The 19,137-nt window shown below is 43.1% G+C and overlaps 1 protein-coding gene and 1 long non-coding RNA gene across 2 annotated transcripts; both read right to left on the reverse strand.

Annotated features, from left to right (window-relative positions):
* Positions 1 to 238: 238 nt before the first annotated feature.
* On the reverse strand, positions 239 to 16,301 carry LOC139340529 (uncharacterized). Its single transcript, XR_011602953.1, has 3 exons — positions 16,164 to 16,301; positions 7,822 to 7,869; positions 239 to 588 (listed from the first exon to the last, which is right to left on the reverse strand). It is a non-coding gene; the product is annotated as an uncharacterized lncRNA (long non-coding RNA).
* On the reverse strand, positions 9,897 to 12,960 carry sox1a (SRY-box transcription factor 1a). Its single transcript, XM_070976396.1, has one exon. It carries the CDS (start codon positions 12,678 to 12,680, stop codon positions 11,646 to 11,648), a length of 1,035 nt encoding a protein of 344 aa, XP_070832497.1. The 5' UTR covers positions 12,681 to 12,960; the 3' UTR covers positions 9,897 to 11,645.
* Positions 16,302 to 19,137: the final 2,836 nt, after the last annotated feature.

Below are 19,137 nucleotides of genomic sequence, written 5' to 3' on the forward strand. Positions count from 1 at the left end.
GCATATTAAATACACTCAAGGCTGTAGAAATATTCATTACAGGCATTTTGACGGATTTTACAAATCTGAAAATGCAGCGGGTTCTTGGAAAACATGCCAACTGAGGGACTAAGAGTATTAAGACAGTGAAGCTGGCTCCAGTGAAAGGAAACAGGAAAGGGGAGCTGTTGCAGTCACTGCCATTTTTTTTTTTTTTTTTTTTTTGTCACTGTTTTTGCTGAGATGTAATATAGAGCTGTTTTTCCATATGTCCGATCTTCAGGTAAGCCACATAAGATAAAATAAACCTTCTACATACTCTGAAATCAGACATTGTACATGGATACAAAACATTAGGCAATAGGAGCGAGGGGTTATGTTATTAAGGGGTTTAGATTAGGTAGCATCACATGGGTAAGAGTGAATGGAGGAAATTTGGGGCTTTGACTGTCGTTGACATTTTCCAAAAGGTCTTTTCGCCCACAGAATCTGTCTTCTAGTGCTCGTTGTAATGATGGCCTGCCAGCAGAGGAGACAAGGTGCTATCTGTTAAACACAGGACCCCACAGTGATCCACGGCCACGGGTGATAGCCACGGCGGACACGTTGCTGGAAGAGAGTGACAGACAGAGAAAGAGGGAGATGGACAAAGAGGGGATATTGATTTGTGGGAGTATCAAATGTCAAAAGTCAATAAATAAAGAAACAGCAGAAGCAAGCAAAGACATGCTGGGCTCAACATGTACATGCGTATTTTCATAGATACACACACACACACACACACACACACACACACACACACACACACACACACACACACACGTGCATGGTTCAGTCAGCTGAATACTAAATAGACGGCAGGTTATCAATTAAATTACAAATTAATCAAATTCATCCCATACCTTAAACAGTCTGATAGCTGACAACAATCTAATGGCTCCAGAAACAAATTGAGTAGGGTTATAACCATTAAGAACAATTTATCTGTGCCTCTCGGACATATTGTTGTGACATACAAATCCCTCACTTGTTACAATCTGACCTATCTAAACGACCCAGTTTGTTGATCACTTGACCCTGCGGAGTTCAGAGGTCAGCCAGTTCAAACAGCTATCAGTGTGCAGCAGGCACCATAAAACTGCTGTTTCTTATTTGAACACTTTGACCCCTCATTAACCCCATCTCTACCGCACTGAGAGTTATCACCTGCCACACAGGAGCAGAAATCCTTTACAGCATCTGGTGGGTTCGTACGTGTGTGGGCCAGCGATAGGGAAACGCTGCAGGCGTGTTGCACACCGTGCTCTACTGAGTGAATAGCCGAGTTAGTGAGAGTCAGTAGGTGGGTTCACCTGTTTTTTATGCATATGCAAGCTGAGTGGGAACGCTGAAAATTTTAAAGAAATCTAGAAATGTTACATGAAAGTTTTTTTTAACACCGTAAATAAGAGTAAAATGAGACAAAGTGCAATGGGAACAGACTTAGCAAGTAAATCATGATGTGCATGAAGCATCAGACTGAAACATTCACTGAAGAGACAAAAATAGCAGCAGGTAAAAACATCAGATCTGTGTGGAGCGATGAAGAGACTGTGATGTTCCTCAAACATAAATGTCGTATTTCCATCATGTACTGTGTATTCTTCTGTCAACACATCCTCATACCTAAAAGACTAAATAGGGACTGGGAATCCAGGAGCAACGCCATTTTTGGAGATAATGCTAGCTGTCACTTCCTGTCACTTTGACTGGTCATTTGTCATCTTGTCAATTGTTTATCATCAGAAACGCATAAAAGTCTTGACAGGAGGCAAAGGAGTGACATCATAAAATCAAAGTTAGTAAATGTTGCTGCTGCTAACTGTTAGCATTCAGATAGCATACTGGAAAATGATAATCATATGATGGTGCATTTGAGAATTTATCAACAACTGGGTAAAAATCAAAAAATCTACAGGAAGTCTTGTTGCAGCCGGGCCTGGAGTGTATCTACGTAAATCTATGATCACAAAAAATAAAAAAAATCATCTCTGTTTGAAGTTACAATTAGGTGTGAGGTCTTCTGTTGGTTTAATCTTAGGGTTAAGGAACTTTTTAGGTCACGCTTTTGCTAGCTTATCCAAAAAGTGATGAGGCAACCCAATGCGAGTCGTCAAGAAAGTACATCAGTCAAACAACCCTGTGTGACTGCAGGACATAAGGCACCGCCCCTGGGTGACATCCCAAGTTTACCAGCCGTGTTGAAACTGAAGTTTAAGCGAGTTACACTAAGTTGAATGGGTTGAGACTCCCCAGCTAGATGGGTGGGGACAGCTGGTATCCTCCAAAAATGGCCAATTTGTTGTTGATGACATCACATTCCCATTTCCTATAGGTTGATTGCCGATGACTCCGAAAACACCATCAACAGTTTATCTCAATAAGCCAACCACTAATAATGACACAAAGGTAGTGGAAAGTTTCTTTTGTCGAAATTCAGGTCAAATTTGTGCTACATTTGAATGGAAACCTAATGAGAGTTAGTAAGAGTGAGAGTGTGTCGGTCAACCAGTGAACTAGTCATAATGTGTAAATGAACAAGACAAACAGTCTTCATCAGTACTTTGACAGCAGAGCTTTTGAGTAAAATGCTAATGTCTGCATGTGAACATGCTCACACTGACAATCCTAACATGTTGACAGCTGATGTCATGTGGGACGGATGCTAGAGATGGAAAAGATTCCAGTTAACAGCTTGCGTGTGTTAAAACGATGGCTGTAAGAGTTGGTCAGATTATAATACTAACAACATAACACTATATCCATTATATTTTAATTATATTGAACAATGTTTTCTGGCTAATAATTTGGCCTTATTTTTAAATGCCATGTCAAATATATAGGACCATTCGGAAAAATCTTAAATTAACTAATCGTAATCTATGACTTAAACGTTGACATGAAACCAATGACGCTATTCACGAGTCAACACGATGATTTGACATGAATATGGCATAATGTTACACAGGTATGTTTACCATGTTCACCGTCTTAGTTTCGCATGTTAGCATGCTAATATTTGCTAATTAGATGAAGATGTTGCTAGATGAAAAGTCAGTGATTACACTTCATTCTGAGGTGAACATAAATGTGTGTATCAAATTTCAGAGCAACTCATCCAATAGCTGTTGAGACAATTCATTAAAAAGCACAAATGTGAAACTCACGGAGGCTCTCAGATACATCATCTAAGAACCATGAATGCCTGTACAAATGTGTGTGTCAATCCATGAGGGAGCTGTTGTGACCTGCTGGTGGCACTAGAGTAAACATCAGGTGATTGCCAAAGTCATTAGGATTCATCCCCTGTGTCACGCTGCCAGCATGGCTAAAAAACACAGTGCACAGATGGACTTTCAAACTATTCTTCGCAACTTTCACCCCTAAGCACAAACTTTGAGCAAACTTTTATAATGAAGCACATGCTTTAAAGAGTGTCTTATTCTTTTGGCTTTGTCTGAAAAAGGGGGTTTTGATATGATGAAATGTTCTGGTGAGTTGAAAATGAAATTCAGGTAATTCAATATTGTTTTAGATTCTAGCTTGTTGCATGTACAGTTTGGACGCTGTGTAAAACTTAAAACAGAATGTGATAACATGCTAATCCTTTTTGACGTACAGACAATATATTTACCGTTTTACTTCATCAGCTTCATTGATTTTTGTAAATACCTGCTTACTCTGAAGTTGATGCTGCAACACATTTAAAACAAGTTGGGACAGGAGCAACTAAAGACTGGGAAAGATGTGAAATGCTCCAAACACACCTGTTTGGAGCATTTCACAGGTAAACAGGTTGATTGGTAACAGCTGATAGTAGTTCTACACAGCGTCCCAGTTGTTTTTGGAATCGAGGTTGTATGAAGTGAGGAACAGGAAGGCACATTTTCAGCATCCTTTTATTCTAAATTCCTCATTTTCTTCCTGGACAGCCTACGTTTGTTTGTCTCCATGCATGAAAGTCTTTGTGGAGCTACTTGTGTTGAAAGAGAAAAAAGAAGAAGAAACTAACAGTGAATACTGGGCCAGAGATCTTTCCTTCAAGTACACAAAACTGGAGGCTTGTAGAGGACACTTAAAACTTATCATGTGACCCTAACCCTGCCTCTGATGATCGGGACACTGGTATCAAGGTCTTTGTCTGACCTGAAAAAGGCACATGGAGACCCTGAGATTGAATTTTTCTAAGTGTTTGAGCAGACAGTCCCACGTCCTTACACCAGAGACATGTTAACTTGTTGGTGTGTCTCGTGTTCATATGCCTTTTCGTGTACTGTAGTTTGATGTCAGTCCAACAGGGGAGTCAGCATGAGTGTTTCCTCTCCAACGCATCTCTGCGTGTGACTGGTGCTGCTCATTCTCATGCGACCCACTACACCTTCATTATGATGTGCTGGGGAATGAGCTGCAGGTATACTGATTACTCATCCTTGGGGTCTTGTCTGATTGTCTGGCTGCTGGTGTGTCTTGCCCCCCTGGGCCTAAAGCGATGTTCCCGCATTCCGAGATCACAGCAATTACTTTTGTGAATACACTGTTAACAGAGCTGATGGCCAGAGCCACAGAAGTAAAGTCCACATGGACTTGGCAAAAATGGCACACCAACTGGAGAGACTTCTTCACAAAGTACTATGGTTGTATAGACGGCGCAGAAGGGCAAGACCTGAAAGCATAGTACAACAAATCTGCAGCCAGAGGCAGATGGTGGCTTCTACAGTTGGGCTTGTGTTTGTGGAGATAATACAGGTTCGATCATGTCATTCCACCTATGTTGACTGTTTTAATTTGCGCACAGTGATATAAAAATACACCTACAGAATTACTGTTATAGCAGTTTCATACTGGACAAAAACCCACTAACATCTGGATTTGTCTTCAGTGGGAAAGGGTGCAATCGACATTCACTCCTGGGTGAAATGACTCTGCAGTAGTGATGGGTATTTATCAGCTTCGGCTCTGATCGGCAGTGATAGGACCATGACACGGCACGATGACGACGCGTGTTGAAGTTCTGGACGTTGGCATGTGAATATTGCCTATTATCAGACAGAACTGTCAACTCATTTCACTCTTCTCGTAAAAGATAGAAAAAGTAACTACTGTGACTGGCCTGCATACTGCTTTCTATTGTTCAATGTTTTCTGGTGTGTTCGTGATGTTGAACGTCACACAGCAGAAAAAGGCAAACTCATCTACTGGCAATGGGAAAAACAGTTCTACCCACATTTAAAAAACCTGCATATATGTGCTAATTTAGGTGTAAAGTGGAATTATATGCAGCTGTTGTAGGTTTCATTAAAATTAGTGGGATCAAATACAATGAAGCCAGTTATATGATATCAATCCACTACTTTTTCAGTCATATTTCTGTTACACACCACATCATAACGAAAACTGCATTTTTCAGAGTGAAACATGAAATTATTGCAAATGGCAGCAGGTGTTTAAGAAACTGAAGGAGGGTTTTCACAGATCAATACAGACTGCTGCACGGGCATTTGTGATACAACCACATTTAAATTTGGCACGTGATGCTACCTTAAATGCATTTACAGGAGTTTTCATTCAAACTGGTTTACATTTTGCAGCAATCTTCTGCACTTGTGGTGCATTTCCACTTCAGTCTGTTTTTACTTTGCCCTTGTTGACAGAATCACCTCATTTCCACCTGATAGACGTCTATTGTCAGCATGACGCCTAAGACTCAATTTCCTGCAAAAACACCAGCAATTTGCTTTGTGCTGCTTCATTTGAATGAAATCCCCACTTGTTTGCACCTCTCCTCCCATATGTGTGCCGCGTGCCATCCCTGCACCGAACACAACAGCACCAAGCAGATGTGCAAAATGCATTTTACGGACAGAAAAAATCTACTCGTCGTAGTTCTGCTTGCACCAGTTGTAGCACTGCTGTTAAATCAAAGTCTACTATGTGCAACTTTAATAAAATACCTCGGTTATAGTCCTGTTTGCGACAACAGACATTTGTACACTAATACTTTAATTTGCTTAAAATGTTTAGCTGATGAATTTCACTGGCTGGCATTGGGTTGGGGTGGATGGTTTGACATCTCACTCTGTCTGTTCACAGCCTGTCTGCTACCACCTGTCAACATTGCTTTATTGGACACATCACCTTTCGCTAAACTTAACCAAGATGTATGAGTTACCTAAACTTAAGGCTGCATAAATAGATTTTTTGGCCACTTGGCAGCAGTGGAACTAGCTGAAAACAACACTGACACAATATCTCCTCATAAAGTTGAGGAACATTTTGGCAAACTGTTGCCGACTGCCTGAAGGAAGAATTTGGCTCTTTAGCTGCCAAACACTCCACTTTATTCACGGGCTACAGTCGCTAACTTTGTCTGTCTGCTGTCAGGTGCTGGTAGGTTTATCAGAAAGTGTTGAACCTTGACTAAGGAAATGAAAATGGTAACTTTCTTTATTTGTAAGGAGCAAATATCAGAGGGAGAGCAGATTAAATATATATTCACTGTTAAAGTTTAGAGAGCTATTCACTATGAGCACTTTGTGTTTGCAGTGAACAGTTTGCAGATTTTGAATATGAAAGTTTCCTTATTATATACTGATAAAAGTGTAATTCAGGCAGCAATACTTTTCCTACAGAGTCTTCTTCACAAAGCCCCTTTACAGGAGACTAAATTTGTAATAACTGTATATCTTGGACGTATTTCACTCATATAGAATCAAGGCTGCTAATTTTCAGCAGAGTTTTCTGCTCGAGCACGTTTCTGTGCAGCTGTTGTTGAGGACACTGTGGACATGTCCTCTGTAATATTTTTTAGAATTTGGGGGGTTTAGACTCAGATTGTGCATGTCGGGTTTTTGAGATTCTACTGTTCATATTAACTGTCTTAAAATCAAAATAATAAATGTATTAAAAGCGGTTTCATGTTCTCCATGCTTGCCCAGAATGACACACCTGGCAGAGAAAGTCATAAAGATACTGAAAGAAAATTAAAAATGAATTACAATTAATTGTAAAATGTGATTTTAAAAAAAATAGACATAAGAGGATTGTGCTGGGTGACTTTGGACTCATGACCTCAGTAAAATCCAGCCGCAGCAATAACTGGGGGTCTCCTCCTCTCTCCATTCAGTGGTGGACAGTGAGGCCACTCAGTATGCTACACCCCCACCTCTCTAACTTCCATCTTCGTCAAACTTATTCTTTCCTTTCTCCTCCTTCCTCCAAAAACTCCCCGGTTCCTGGGGAGTGGGTGGTTTTGTGTGGCCCCAGCGCTGTCCCGTTTTTATCACTCCTCTGACGGGTTACCCCGGTCCCCCTCGCACCTGCGCCGCTCCCAGGTCCCTACAGGAATGCGCTGGGGCTTGTAATCGCCTTTGTGGGGGCCATTGAGTTGTATGGCTGACTGAAACTTCCCAACCTCACAGCGCGCTGGCCGCTGAATGGGGCTCAGCGTGGGGCGGCTCTCCAAACCACGGCCGCTGCCAAATTCCTACAGTGGCGCTCCACAATCACTCCCACACAGGCCCCGATATACCGCCAGGCAGGAGGGAGGGGGAGAGGGAGGGAGAGGGGGGTCGGGATGTGGTGGTGGTGGTGGTGGTGTATGTGCGTTGGGCAGAGAGATGGAAAAGTCTACATTTAACTCCAAACAAGACAGACACTTTTTTGCGCTCCATCGCCACTCCGGGTGAACATGACACAAACATTTCTTGTGTTTTTGTCACTTTTCGATTAGTTGTTAGAGTGAAAACAGTGATTTCAGAGCAACAACAAAAACAAATATAGAGAGATTTTATTTTAATATCTCACCTCTTGTCAAAAGTTCCACTGCAGATGTTATTCCAACAACGGAGAAATCTGAAAAAATAAAATCAAATTTAAAAAAGCGTTTGAATGCTGGACAAAGTTTGAAAATAAAGCAATTTCTCATAACTTTCAGGACATTTGTGCTGCGTTTCGGTGCATTAGGTCTGTGCGCCGGCATATAGCGTGGTAGCTGTGGGTAGATAGAGCAGCACTGCAGGATTAAGAGGCAGCAAGATTGTTAAACATGTCAACGTGTAATTGCACGATAAGGCCCTTCCGAGGAATTCATTGGCCCAGTTGCTTTCTCTATTCCGCGCTAATCTCGCCCGGCACATTCGCTCTGTGCAATCTGTCTCCATAATCTTCTGTGACAGAGCGGGCGACGAGAGCAGGCTGCCTGGTAATTTTTTTAGGAAAGGAGGGGGGGACGCGGAGAAAATATGCAGAGGCGTGATAAAGTGACGCTAATTATCCCCATTTAGGACAGGGAGTGCAAGGGATCGGGGCTTTACGAGCAACCGAGTGTGCGCTGGAGCTGATGGCCTCCTAGCACAGAATATATCAGTGGCTACAAGATAAGAGTATCGCACGGTGGAGAGATTTATTGGCCGGTCAGCTAAACACAGTCGCGCGCGCGCACACACACACGTACACACAGAGAAACGCGTCACACACGCGCGCAGCAACCATCGTCGCCACATAGCGTGTACACGGTGCACCCTACACTTACCCCTCTTCCACCTCAAGGTGTAATTTATTCGGGTTAAATTTGCCAGAACGCTCCTCTTTTTAGCCTGGCGATGCGCCGTGACGCGCTCCGCCTCTCCGGGCTTTCAGTGCTAATCCGCATCTCTTCACATCAACAGATAAGACGCAAAACACACGAGGAGGCCATCCAGTGCCATAGGCTGCGCGCTGCGGTGCGTTGAGATGTCTCCATAGATGCGGTTTCTTCTGGGTTTTGGAATTTAAACTAATTTCCAGACATTGTTCCTCTGATTTCTCTCAATAGATTAATGCGCAGCCAGACGTTACACGCTCCACTATGAGGCCTAACAGGTTTAATTGACATACCATGCAAGTCTTCATCAGTGTGAAATAGGCCCTTTAACTATGTATTTGAGATTAATTGATTTTTTAAAATACCTAAGTAGGCATAAATTTCCCTCATTTGCATGTGTATGGCTGGTCTGCATGGGGCCTACAGGCAATAAAAAAATGTACATGTCAAACCCAGCTGTCAAAAAAATGACGTAATCTTCAAGCTAATTTTCCATTCTTTTAAACGGATTAATAATCCGTATGACATGGGTATGTTTTCTTCTTAAACATGTCGAATCCACAACGAAGGTGTTTTTTTTTTAATCAAAGGTATCAAAACTCACAGTCATATAAATTAAACATCTAGAGCTTTGAAATTCTGATGAGTCATCATTAGCCCCATAAACTGGCCACTGGGAACTTCAAGTCCAGTCTGTGCAGCACTTTGGCTCTATGGTTTTTGTGCGCGTTCACAGCGCGTAAAGTCCACTAAACCTTGGATTATTTCATGCAACTGAGTTTTCTATTTTGAAGAAGTGGAATAAAGATTTTTTTTTTCTTTTTTTATTCCCTCAGATTTCTTGCAGTGGTGATATCAAACATGAATTTATTGTTCCCTTTCCCTCTCTGACTCTATCAAGTGTCAAGAGGGAGAAAAAACTGGAGCTCACAGCTAAACTAAAAGATGATCGGAGCAGGCAATGAGGATTAAACCTCAGGTGAAATGATAGCTATTACAAACGTGATGTATCAGCTTTGAACACTGTTCCTCTGATGAGCAACACAACCAAAATGCATCTGAGAAATTACGATTTTTGCGATTTGACCCACGTATTTGTCTCTGAGGTCTGTTTTATTGTTGATCAGCAGGTAGTTATCAATTTATGAATTAAGCTTTGTAAGCTTTCAGTTCACGTATTTTTTTCTCTCTCTCAAGTATAAACAATGAAATGCCAAAAGACAGATAAAGTGGATGATTTAAAGAAGTCCATGTATCGAGGGCAGTGGATGTAAAATAAACCATTTCAGATGAAAGGTCACTGAAAACCGGGTCTTTATTTAAAAAAAAGAAAAAGAAAAAAGGAATAAGAAAAATAAATCAGTGCTTTTATCACTGAGCTGTTCATTATGTGTTGTTGCTCTTTACTTTTTTCGTCAGACTCATGAGTTCTGTCAAGTGTTTAATACTGAAGCAGGGAAATTACATCAAAACTTCACGCTGATTGACAGAATGTCTGTGTATCAAAAAGCTATGGATCTATTTTAATGACTGACTGTATAACCTATGTTGATATCCATATTCGCCCAATATATATTTAAGAAGTCAAAAGCGTACCAACTGAATCCTACTGGCGTATCACAGGTGGTTCAATTTTCGTTGAAGTGCATTTCGTTATTTAAAATCGGACAGGATTTAATCCAGAAAATGAAGTCTGACACAACTTTGCAATTTGTTAGCAGAATAGAAATATAGTTACTGATCTATAAAATTAATAGAAATTAATTAAATTAATAACGTATAACATTTTTTGCTGCTTAGATTTTAAATAACAGTCACTTCTTATGAGTCGTTACAAGGGAGAGGAAATGAAATTGGTTGATGGCATAATTTAGATAAAAGCTTTTCCTTTATCCGTGAATAAATGAGGACTTCTGTCTAACAACACTCAACGGTGGTTTGTGACATGAGGCCTTCACGTCCTCTATATAATGTTTTTGTTTTTTTGAGAAAATGTCCAAAAACGAATGTGTAAGGAATCATATTTATACGAAAGGACAATGTGAGCCAAAAGCTTGGCCTGCTTTGAATATTCAAAGTGACTCTTGAATATAATTTGGCCTGTGCTTCACTGAAATAGAGAAAAAGCTTTTTTTTTCTCCCCTAATTTCTAAATTAATTTCTCATTATCCACATAAAAGTTTATTCCGTAAAACAACATCACCCTACCAGAACGGTTCCCTCTTAGGCCTGCAGACGGTAGCTTTTACGCACAATTACGCACAAACAATTAGGCTATTTAAAAGCTCGTGGGATCTGTGTCCAGCAGCGGTGTCAAAATTTAAACAGGTGGCTATTATTCTAGAGAGGAGGCTCCATGATAATCTTGTGTCCTAAAACGTGGAAAAACACTCCTGTGAGAACATCGAGAAAATAATCAATCTAAGACCGTTGTCTTAAGAATCAAAGCAACATCTTGTGAAATTTATTCAATTCTTCTTCATTGCAATATCAGGGCTTTTCACTGGCAGAAAAGCACTTAAATTACAACAGCAGTTGCCCGTCATCCTTTGAAATATTAAAATTATTCACAATTTACAATAATTAGAGTGTTACAATAAAAAGAGATGATTTCCAAGAATTAAGACACAGGCTTCTGCAAATGAACACAAATGTTTAAAGAATGTGAGTTTCCCATATCTTTTAAAGCACTTTCTTAAGATTATGACACGTTATCTCATTTTCAATAACTTACAGAACCCCCCAAATTATGAGACAATTGAACCAAATACCCCCATGTGAACCTGGCGTACGCCTCAACTAAGACTGTGAAGTAATGGACAAAAAGATGATAGTACAATAACCAATATCTCAGCATCATATTCGTTATATAATTCCACTGGTGGCTATTCAAAAAAGCCGAGATGAATATGCTATTTACCCTTCATTTACAATATCATAAACATTCTGTACAAAATGCAGGTAGTTCTCGGGACGGGGGTTATTTAGAAAAGAGGTAAATATTTGGTTATGTGTTCGTTTGCAGTTTTCGATTATTCTGTGAGTTCTAAATGTGTGTTAGAGGGACCGTCCCGTTCACTCCAGCCGTGGCGCTCTGGTAATGCTGCGGCAAGGCATGGAGTCTACTTTGCATTGACGGGTCCCCCGGCTCTCCGGTCGGTAAATACATGCTTATCATCTCTCTCAAGTCTCCGGGGCAAGGGCCCCGTGAGTGTGTGCTGCTGACGGGAGGGCTTACACTCGGCTCCGACTTCACCAGCGACCCTAACGTCCCCATGGCAGCTGAGGAGGAGACGCCGGAGCCCTGGTGCTGTGTGTAGGTGATCCCGCCGTAGCCGGATGGAGAAGCGTTCATGTAGCTCTGAGAGTTTGAGATGGGGCTGTACTGCAGGGTTGTCATGTCGTAGCGGTGCATTGGCTGGGGGTTGTGTGAGTGATGGTGGTGTGAGTGGTGGTGGTGGTGCGCTCCGCTCCCCGGGTGCTGGCTGTAGGCTAGCTGAGCCTCCTGCATCATCGCTGCTGCCGCGGCGGCTGCAGCCACCTGTCCCGAGTACGCACCGTTCGCCCAGCCGTTCATGTGCGCGTAGCCGGAGCTGGCAGAGCCTCCGTGACCCCCGGGGCTCTCTAACCTCTGTCCGACCCCGGATGAACTCATTCCGACCCCCAAACCAACTCCACCGCCCCCACTGGGCCCAGAAAGCAGTCCGCCGGCAAGGGAATATTTGTCCTTTTTCAGCAGCGTCTTGGTCTTCCGTCTTGGCCGGTACTTGTAATCCGGATGCTCCTTCATATGCATGGCTCGCAACCGTTTCGCCTCGTCGATGAAAGGACGCTTCTCAGCCTCGGACATCACCTTCCACTCGGCACCCAGCCGTTTGCTGATCTCAGAGTTGTGCATTTTGGGGTTCTCCTGTGCCATCTTCCTCCGCTGTCCACGGGACCACACCATGAACGCGTTCATCGGTCTCTTCACCCGCTCCTGATTCGCTTTGGACCCGCTGTTCGGCCCCGTTTGCCCCGTGGTAGTGTTCGTTTGGGGGCCGGGGGAATGGAGGTCAGTTTCCATCATCATGCTATACATTCACCTGGTTTTAAACTTCGCCACCAACAGAGAAAAAGTCTATGTCAAGATCTGACAGGCGCGCACAAGATCGGGTGCGCACAGGATGGCTGGGTTACAAAATTAATATTCTAACCCCGGATGAATCAAATACGAGATAAAAATTAATCCGAAAAGGGGTAGAAAATGTTCTCCAACCAGTATTTCACCCTGTCTTCGTCGGGTTGGTTCACATCCACTGTGACAGAATGCGCATTTGAGCCACTTTCCCTGTCGCAGTTGAGAAGTTGGTTAAAGCGGCGGCCATATGATGCGCACTGACAGCGGTTAAATGAGCCACAAGCGGCCAATGAGGCTCTAGCAGCAGAATGATTTGCATGGCGCTTGGTCAGGTGACTAGAGGACCATAGAGGAAGAACACACCGGAGGAGGAGGAGGAGGAGGAGAAGGAGGAGGCAGAAAGGAGGGTCAGCACCACAAATAGCACAAGGCATTTGAAATTTCCAAACACGCTCTCAGAGACTTCATCGAAACAAAAATAACTAAGATTTCTTAGCAATGATGGAGCGGCCAAAAGGTGGGTGCAGTCTGTGATTACGATGAGTCAAACATCTCGACATTTTTATTCTCTTTTTTTTTTTTTTTTTTTTTTTTTTTTTTTTTTTTTTTTAAATAGGCATGTTTGCTGAATTAAAAAAAAATCTCTTTGAAGTACGGCTTCCATCAAATAGCTTTTAAATTCCCAGGCGTCGATAAAAGTTTGGGCGAAATGATTTTTTGCCGTCCACCATGTCTCTATGTTTGACAAGTTATTCTCAAACTCACTGTGCGTCCTAGAGGCCTAAACCCAACTGTATTTTCAGACGCTGGAATTAAACTGCAGCACGAAACAAACCCATTCACTCTGAGACGACTTTATGCCCAACCAGCGCCTCAAAATCAATTTTTCACACCACCTCTCTCTCCCTCTCCCTCTCTCTCCCCTCCAGGTATGTAATTAAGGTATGTAATAATAGCAGGTGTCAGAGAGAGAAATTACACACACTCAATGCAGAAGATGATTTGAAAGAGATTTGGTAATAAAAAAAAAAAGAAAAGAAATTGTTGGTCTAAGAGGAGAAGCCCCTGAGGATGGATAGCCATATAATGACGTGAAATAGCCGAGGCAAAGCGCCGTTATCGCCGTCTGCTGGTGGTGGTGAACGAGCCCTGGTCATGCCTGTGTGTGTGTGTTTGTGTGTGTGTGCAGCAGAAGATGACAAGAAAGGCCACATGTAAACTGCTCTGCTGTTGTCACTTAAGCGGACTTTTTTTTTATTACACATCCGAGTGGAGAAAATCACGAGAGGGAAAACGGATCTATGTGTCTTCGGGTCCGCCGCATATGTAATTCAGATTTCACAGCTGACCTCCCCTGAAAAGCCCAATCAACCTCTAATTGAAAGGGAAAACGGAATACCACTTCCCGCGGCGAGACTAACGATTTAATCATTCTATCGTTCTTTGCTGGTTTTTATTTTAATTGGAGCTTAGCTTGATATGGCTCTCTGTTCAGGGCCTGAGGGAGCGGGATCACTCGGACGGATCCATGCGTCTTTGGTAATGGGGTTAACGGGATATCACAATGGTCAATAAAACGTTTCCAGTGGTCCGGGCCATGTGGCTTAAGGCCCGAGGAGGATGACAATATAATGCTGGCACCCGGAGAGCTGTGAGGCGGGGAGTGCCAGTGAAGCCATCACAGCAGAAAGCAAATAAACAAACAAAATGCAGAAGAAAAATACTGACACTTCTTATCATAAAGATACACACACACACACACACACACACACACACACACACACACACACACACACACACACACACACACACACACACACACACACACACAAAGCAGAAGTAGCATATATTTTTAAATGTAAAAGTAAAGAGTAATGCTGTAGTGACCAGACCACATAAATAATACAAGCCTATATATGACTCAAACTTCAGACTTTAAAGCACCGACCCCTACGTTCATTATTAATTATCAACACACGTCACAAACAATTCACCCACAATCAAAGCCAAATAAATGCGATGAAGGTGATCAAACGTATGAAATAAAAAGAAAGAGCCGTTGTCACGGTGTAGATTTAAGGCTCGATCGGGAGAAATCACGAAATTATGATCATCATCATTATTATTTGTTCTTGTCATTGTTGAGTGGATTTAGGATTGCAGGGGATTAGCCTTTACAGTGACACTGGGACCCCGGTGGCCCCTGTTTACTCTCTCTGTCATCTCCCATCAGTCACTCCTCTTATTAACAGGCCTCCTCTCTGTGCTGCTCGCTCCTTTGTGCACGGCCTCCGCAACAGGATGCGCGTACTGCGATGATGGTGCAGGACCGGAGCCAAGGGTCACCCCTCCCACACACACACAAACACACACACATATACGCCCCCCGCCCCCCATAACTGAATAAATAAGAGAATTGTGAGTAAATACAACACTTCATGCACAGCGGCCAGGGCGCGTCATTTTGCTTTTTAATCTGAGCAAACCTCCCGCACCCCCCGCAAAGTGACCATCACGCACGAAAACCTCTCGGTGGACTGTAACCCAGGTAAAGGGGGGGGGGGGGGTCCCTTTAATCTGTGATCTTTTCTCCCGAAGCTGTTGAGCCAGAACAAAAATTTCCGCGTGCGGTGCGTGGCTGCGCGCGTGTGCACAAGACAGCACGGGTGGAACTGGGTGGCGGTGGCTTTTTTTTTTTTTTTTTCGGGGGGGGGGGGCTGCGATCACCTGCTGATGACCTGGGCGCACACTGGGTTAAGCAAATGAAAGCAATTATTTCCGAGCTTCGCCCTACACAAAACATAAAGATCTGACAAAGCCCGCACCACCTCCACCCGCCTCCCAGCCCACGCCTCCTGAGAAAGTAAACACACCGAGAGAATCATCTAAATATTGACAGCCAGCAAGCCGCGTGAAACAATTCACCCATTAATACGCACTTCCACATTCTAATGCGTGCAACACATTTTTCTCGTTAATCCAGCCGAATAAAGGTGGCACAGATAACCACTCACTCCCGGGCAGATCAGCATCCGATAATGTCACTTCAGTAAATTAAACCGAGCCGGTTTGGAGAGCAACTGGTTGCAGCACCACGAGCTGCAGAGCTGCGCGCGCCGTGCAGCCAGACCCTGGTGGATCTCACATGTCCCAAAATAAAACGACAGCCTGCAGCGAGAAACATGCATTATCTGCACAGCGGAGCGCAGACGTTCCCAAATAAAGGTTGCCAATAAAGACACTTATTTTAGCACGCGCAATCACTGAGATCAGATAGCGTTCAAGTTCGCTGCACCCTCCTATTTTTTTCAGCATGAATTCCACCTCGAGCTCAGACAAAAAAAGATTTTACGCACAAAATATATAGAATAACAGTGCATCTACAGGTGCAATATTAGTATAAAATGTCTTTCTTGCGTACGGAACTGTGATGTGCAAACTTACGCATGTTCCCCTCGTTCCCTCTACTCCAGAGCAAGTGGGCAGATTTCTCCCTCCATACTCCTAAAGCCGTCCTAAACCCTCCAAAGCTTCATGTAAGACCGCTACTCCCACTACAATCTGGCCGCTCGAGTGCCAAGGCCATCCATGCCCGGTGCCCAAACCCACCACTCAACACACACTGAGGGGCAGAGACAAGAAGAAATGACATTTATTACACACTCTAAAAAAGACAATTCCAAGTTATTGTTTCTCTCTGCGAAAGGGGCTTGCTTCTAACATAATGAAGCGTCTTTTGTGTGGCACAGAACAATACAAAACAAGTATTCTAATAAATAGCCACTTTTTTTTTTTTTTTTTTTTTTGGCTCTCCAGGATGAATGGGCTGGAGCGGCGGGGATCTGAAAGGCAGCTGTGCCGCATTCGGGGAGGAGGGGCAAGGACTTGAGGAGGAGCCCCGCAACCCCATCGCCTCCTCCTGGATACTGACTCCCATTACTGATCCTGGAACAGAAAAGGACGCAAAGGGAGGAGGTTGTTGTGGAGGGGGTATTGACTTTGGAGGCTGTTTTTACTCAGGACATACACTGTGTCCAACAATGTGTTCCTCAAATCATCGAATATTGCTTCATACTGTGAAGTCCACAGTATCCAATTAGATTCAGTTTATATGAATCTGCACAGCTTGCAAGCATGTGGCTCAGACAGCTTCTAGGTGGGGGAAACACACACTTTTAACAACACACAGGCACACATACACAGGCACACAACACTGTATAAGACAGCTGGGCTCATGAAAGGTTTCTTATTCAGACACAGGTTCACAGTTCTGAGACACAGCACTGTCAGCATCTGTTTCCCTCTCTCTCTCTCTCTCTCTCTTTCAAACACACAGGCACGCGCGCACACGCACACGCACGCACGCACACACACACACACACACACACACACACACACACACACACACACACACACACAGGTTCAATCTACTTGCAAACTCAGTGTTGATTACCTCACATATTAATTTCTTCTCAATCAAAGCCTCACATGCCGTTTGTTGTGCAAACGCCGGAGCACAGGCTGGCTGAGCAGGCATCTGACTCCCTCCCTGCCTGTAGCAGGCAGCCTCCTGACTTCACGGCTGCCAGGGCTGACAGACTCCCTGACTTGTAGCTGATGTAGCTGGCAGGTGCTTCACACATCCATCTGCTCACCGGTGGAGCCAGGGTGGAAAAATTTGTGTCTCCTATAAAAGTCATTTCCACACCTCCTATTGTTTAGGAACAAGGGGTGGCAACAGTTCAGACGCTTGGAGATGCTGTAACTACAAAAGTGGTCATTCATTGTTGCGCAATGACCTCCTAAGGGCAAGCGTTTGGTTTCTGCATTCCCTCCAGAAAATGTTAAAGTGAGAATACATTTCGTAGCACAGGGGGATGTCACCCCCTATTCAATTAACAACAGTTCCCTGGCATAAAATCTCACGATAACCCTTGTGGTATTTCTGACGTTGTCTCAATAAGCCAGTGAAGGTAAACTCACCTTTTCATATACTTTCTGGCCAGGGAAAAGATTGCATCGCCACAAATGAAAACAGCCTCTACATCCTGCCATTTTTAGATGATTCACCAGAGATTACTTTGTCACTTAGCGAGATGTACTGCATCAAATAAGTACTACACATAAACCACGCAAGCAGGAGATTGACACAAAGTGGTAAACCTAAGTAAAAGGCGATGTCGAAACTATTAAGGGGGAGGGAGGGAACAAGAAGGACTGTGTGAGAGGGAGAGAGATCAGGTCAGGTTCAGGCCTAAAAGCGTTGAGGGAAGAGTGAGCCAATTGGCTAAAAGCAGAGGTCTTAGCTCGGTTCATCTGATCTCTTTTGAACACACAAACCTCCATACCACAACACTCAAAAACCCCAGAGACCTCAAAAACAGTGAGAGGCAGCACACACACACACACACACACACACACACACACACACACACACACATCACATCAAGTTGAGCGATTGATGATCCTCCCGCAAAAAGACTGTATGCAATTTTATTCACTTTCAAACAATGATTCTCTATTTTTGTGGAACACATGCAGCACTGAAAACTATAAGGTCCACACTTGCAATGAAAAGCATGTAATCTGGTGTGTTTTCATGCCCTTTTCCACAATTTGAACAAAATAGGAAAGAATAGAAGATGACTTTATCATCACCAAAGTGGAAAATTGTCTGTAGCTCACCAGAAAATGAAAGCAGCATAAAAACAGAATTTCTTCGGCAATTAAGGCATCAGAGCCCCAACAGAATGTAAAATAGAAAATGGTATTAAAGGTAGACATAAAATTATATATAAAAAAATGAGTGTAATGAGAAAACCTAAAATGCTTTGAGGTTAAATGAGGTGCAGTGTTGAGAATATTTACAGCTATGAATGGCTAAAACTGGTTTATAATGTATTTTGGACTTACTAACATATTTCAGTAAATAGCATACTGCAGTGTCCTTATTGAGTTTTAAAGCAGGATGGTAACCCCAAACTGACAAACTGAAAGTGCGATTTTTTGACAGCGAGAACATAACATGCCATTCAAATCTGGGGCACTCTTGTCTACAAGCAATTTGTTCTTTTGTTGCTCCATGTGCTCTATTTTCATCTTCTTCTCTTGGTGGAATTGTAAGAGAAGAGCGTATAAGGGCTTGATGGAGTGGTGAGTCAGAGACAGGATGACACGGACAAGTGAGAACGAGAGTAAGGAAAAAAAAAAAAAAAGAAGGAGAGAGGGAGAGAGAGACCAGGGAGGCCAATGTCAATCCCACGGCAAACAGCAGTGGATAATCATGGGCTTTAGGAAAACACTGTGTCCATAATGCTATTACCCAGGATTACCTACTCCAGCAGAGAAGGCGAGACTCTCTTCACAATGTGCCACAGACCTTTCAGATAATCATCTTATCACAGATGACAAACCCAGA

The sequence above is a fragment of the Chaetodon trifascialis genome, chromosome 12, assembly GCF_039877785.1.
Source record: "Chaetodon trifascialis isolate fChaTrf1 chromosome 12, fChaTrf1.hap1, whole genome shotgun sequence".
Lineage (NCBI taxonomy): Eukaryota > Metazoa > Chordata > Actinopteri > Chaetodontiformes > Chaetodontidae > Chaetodon > Chaetodon trifascialis.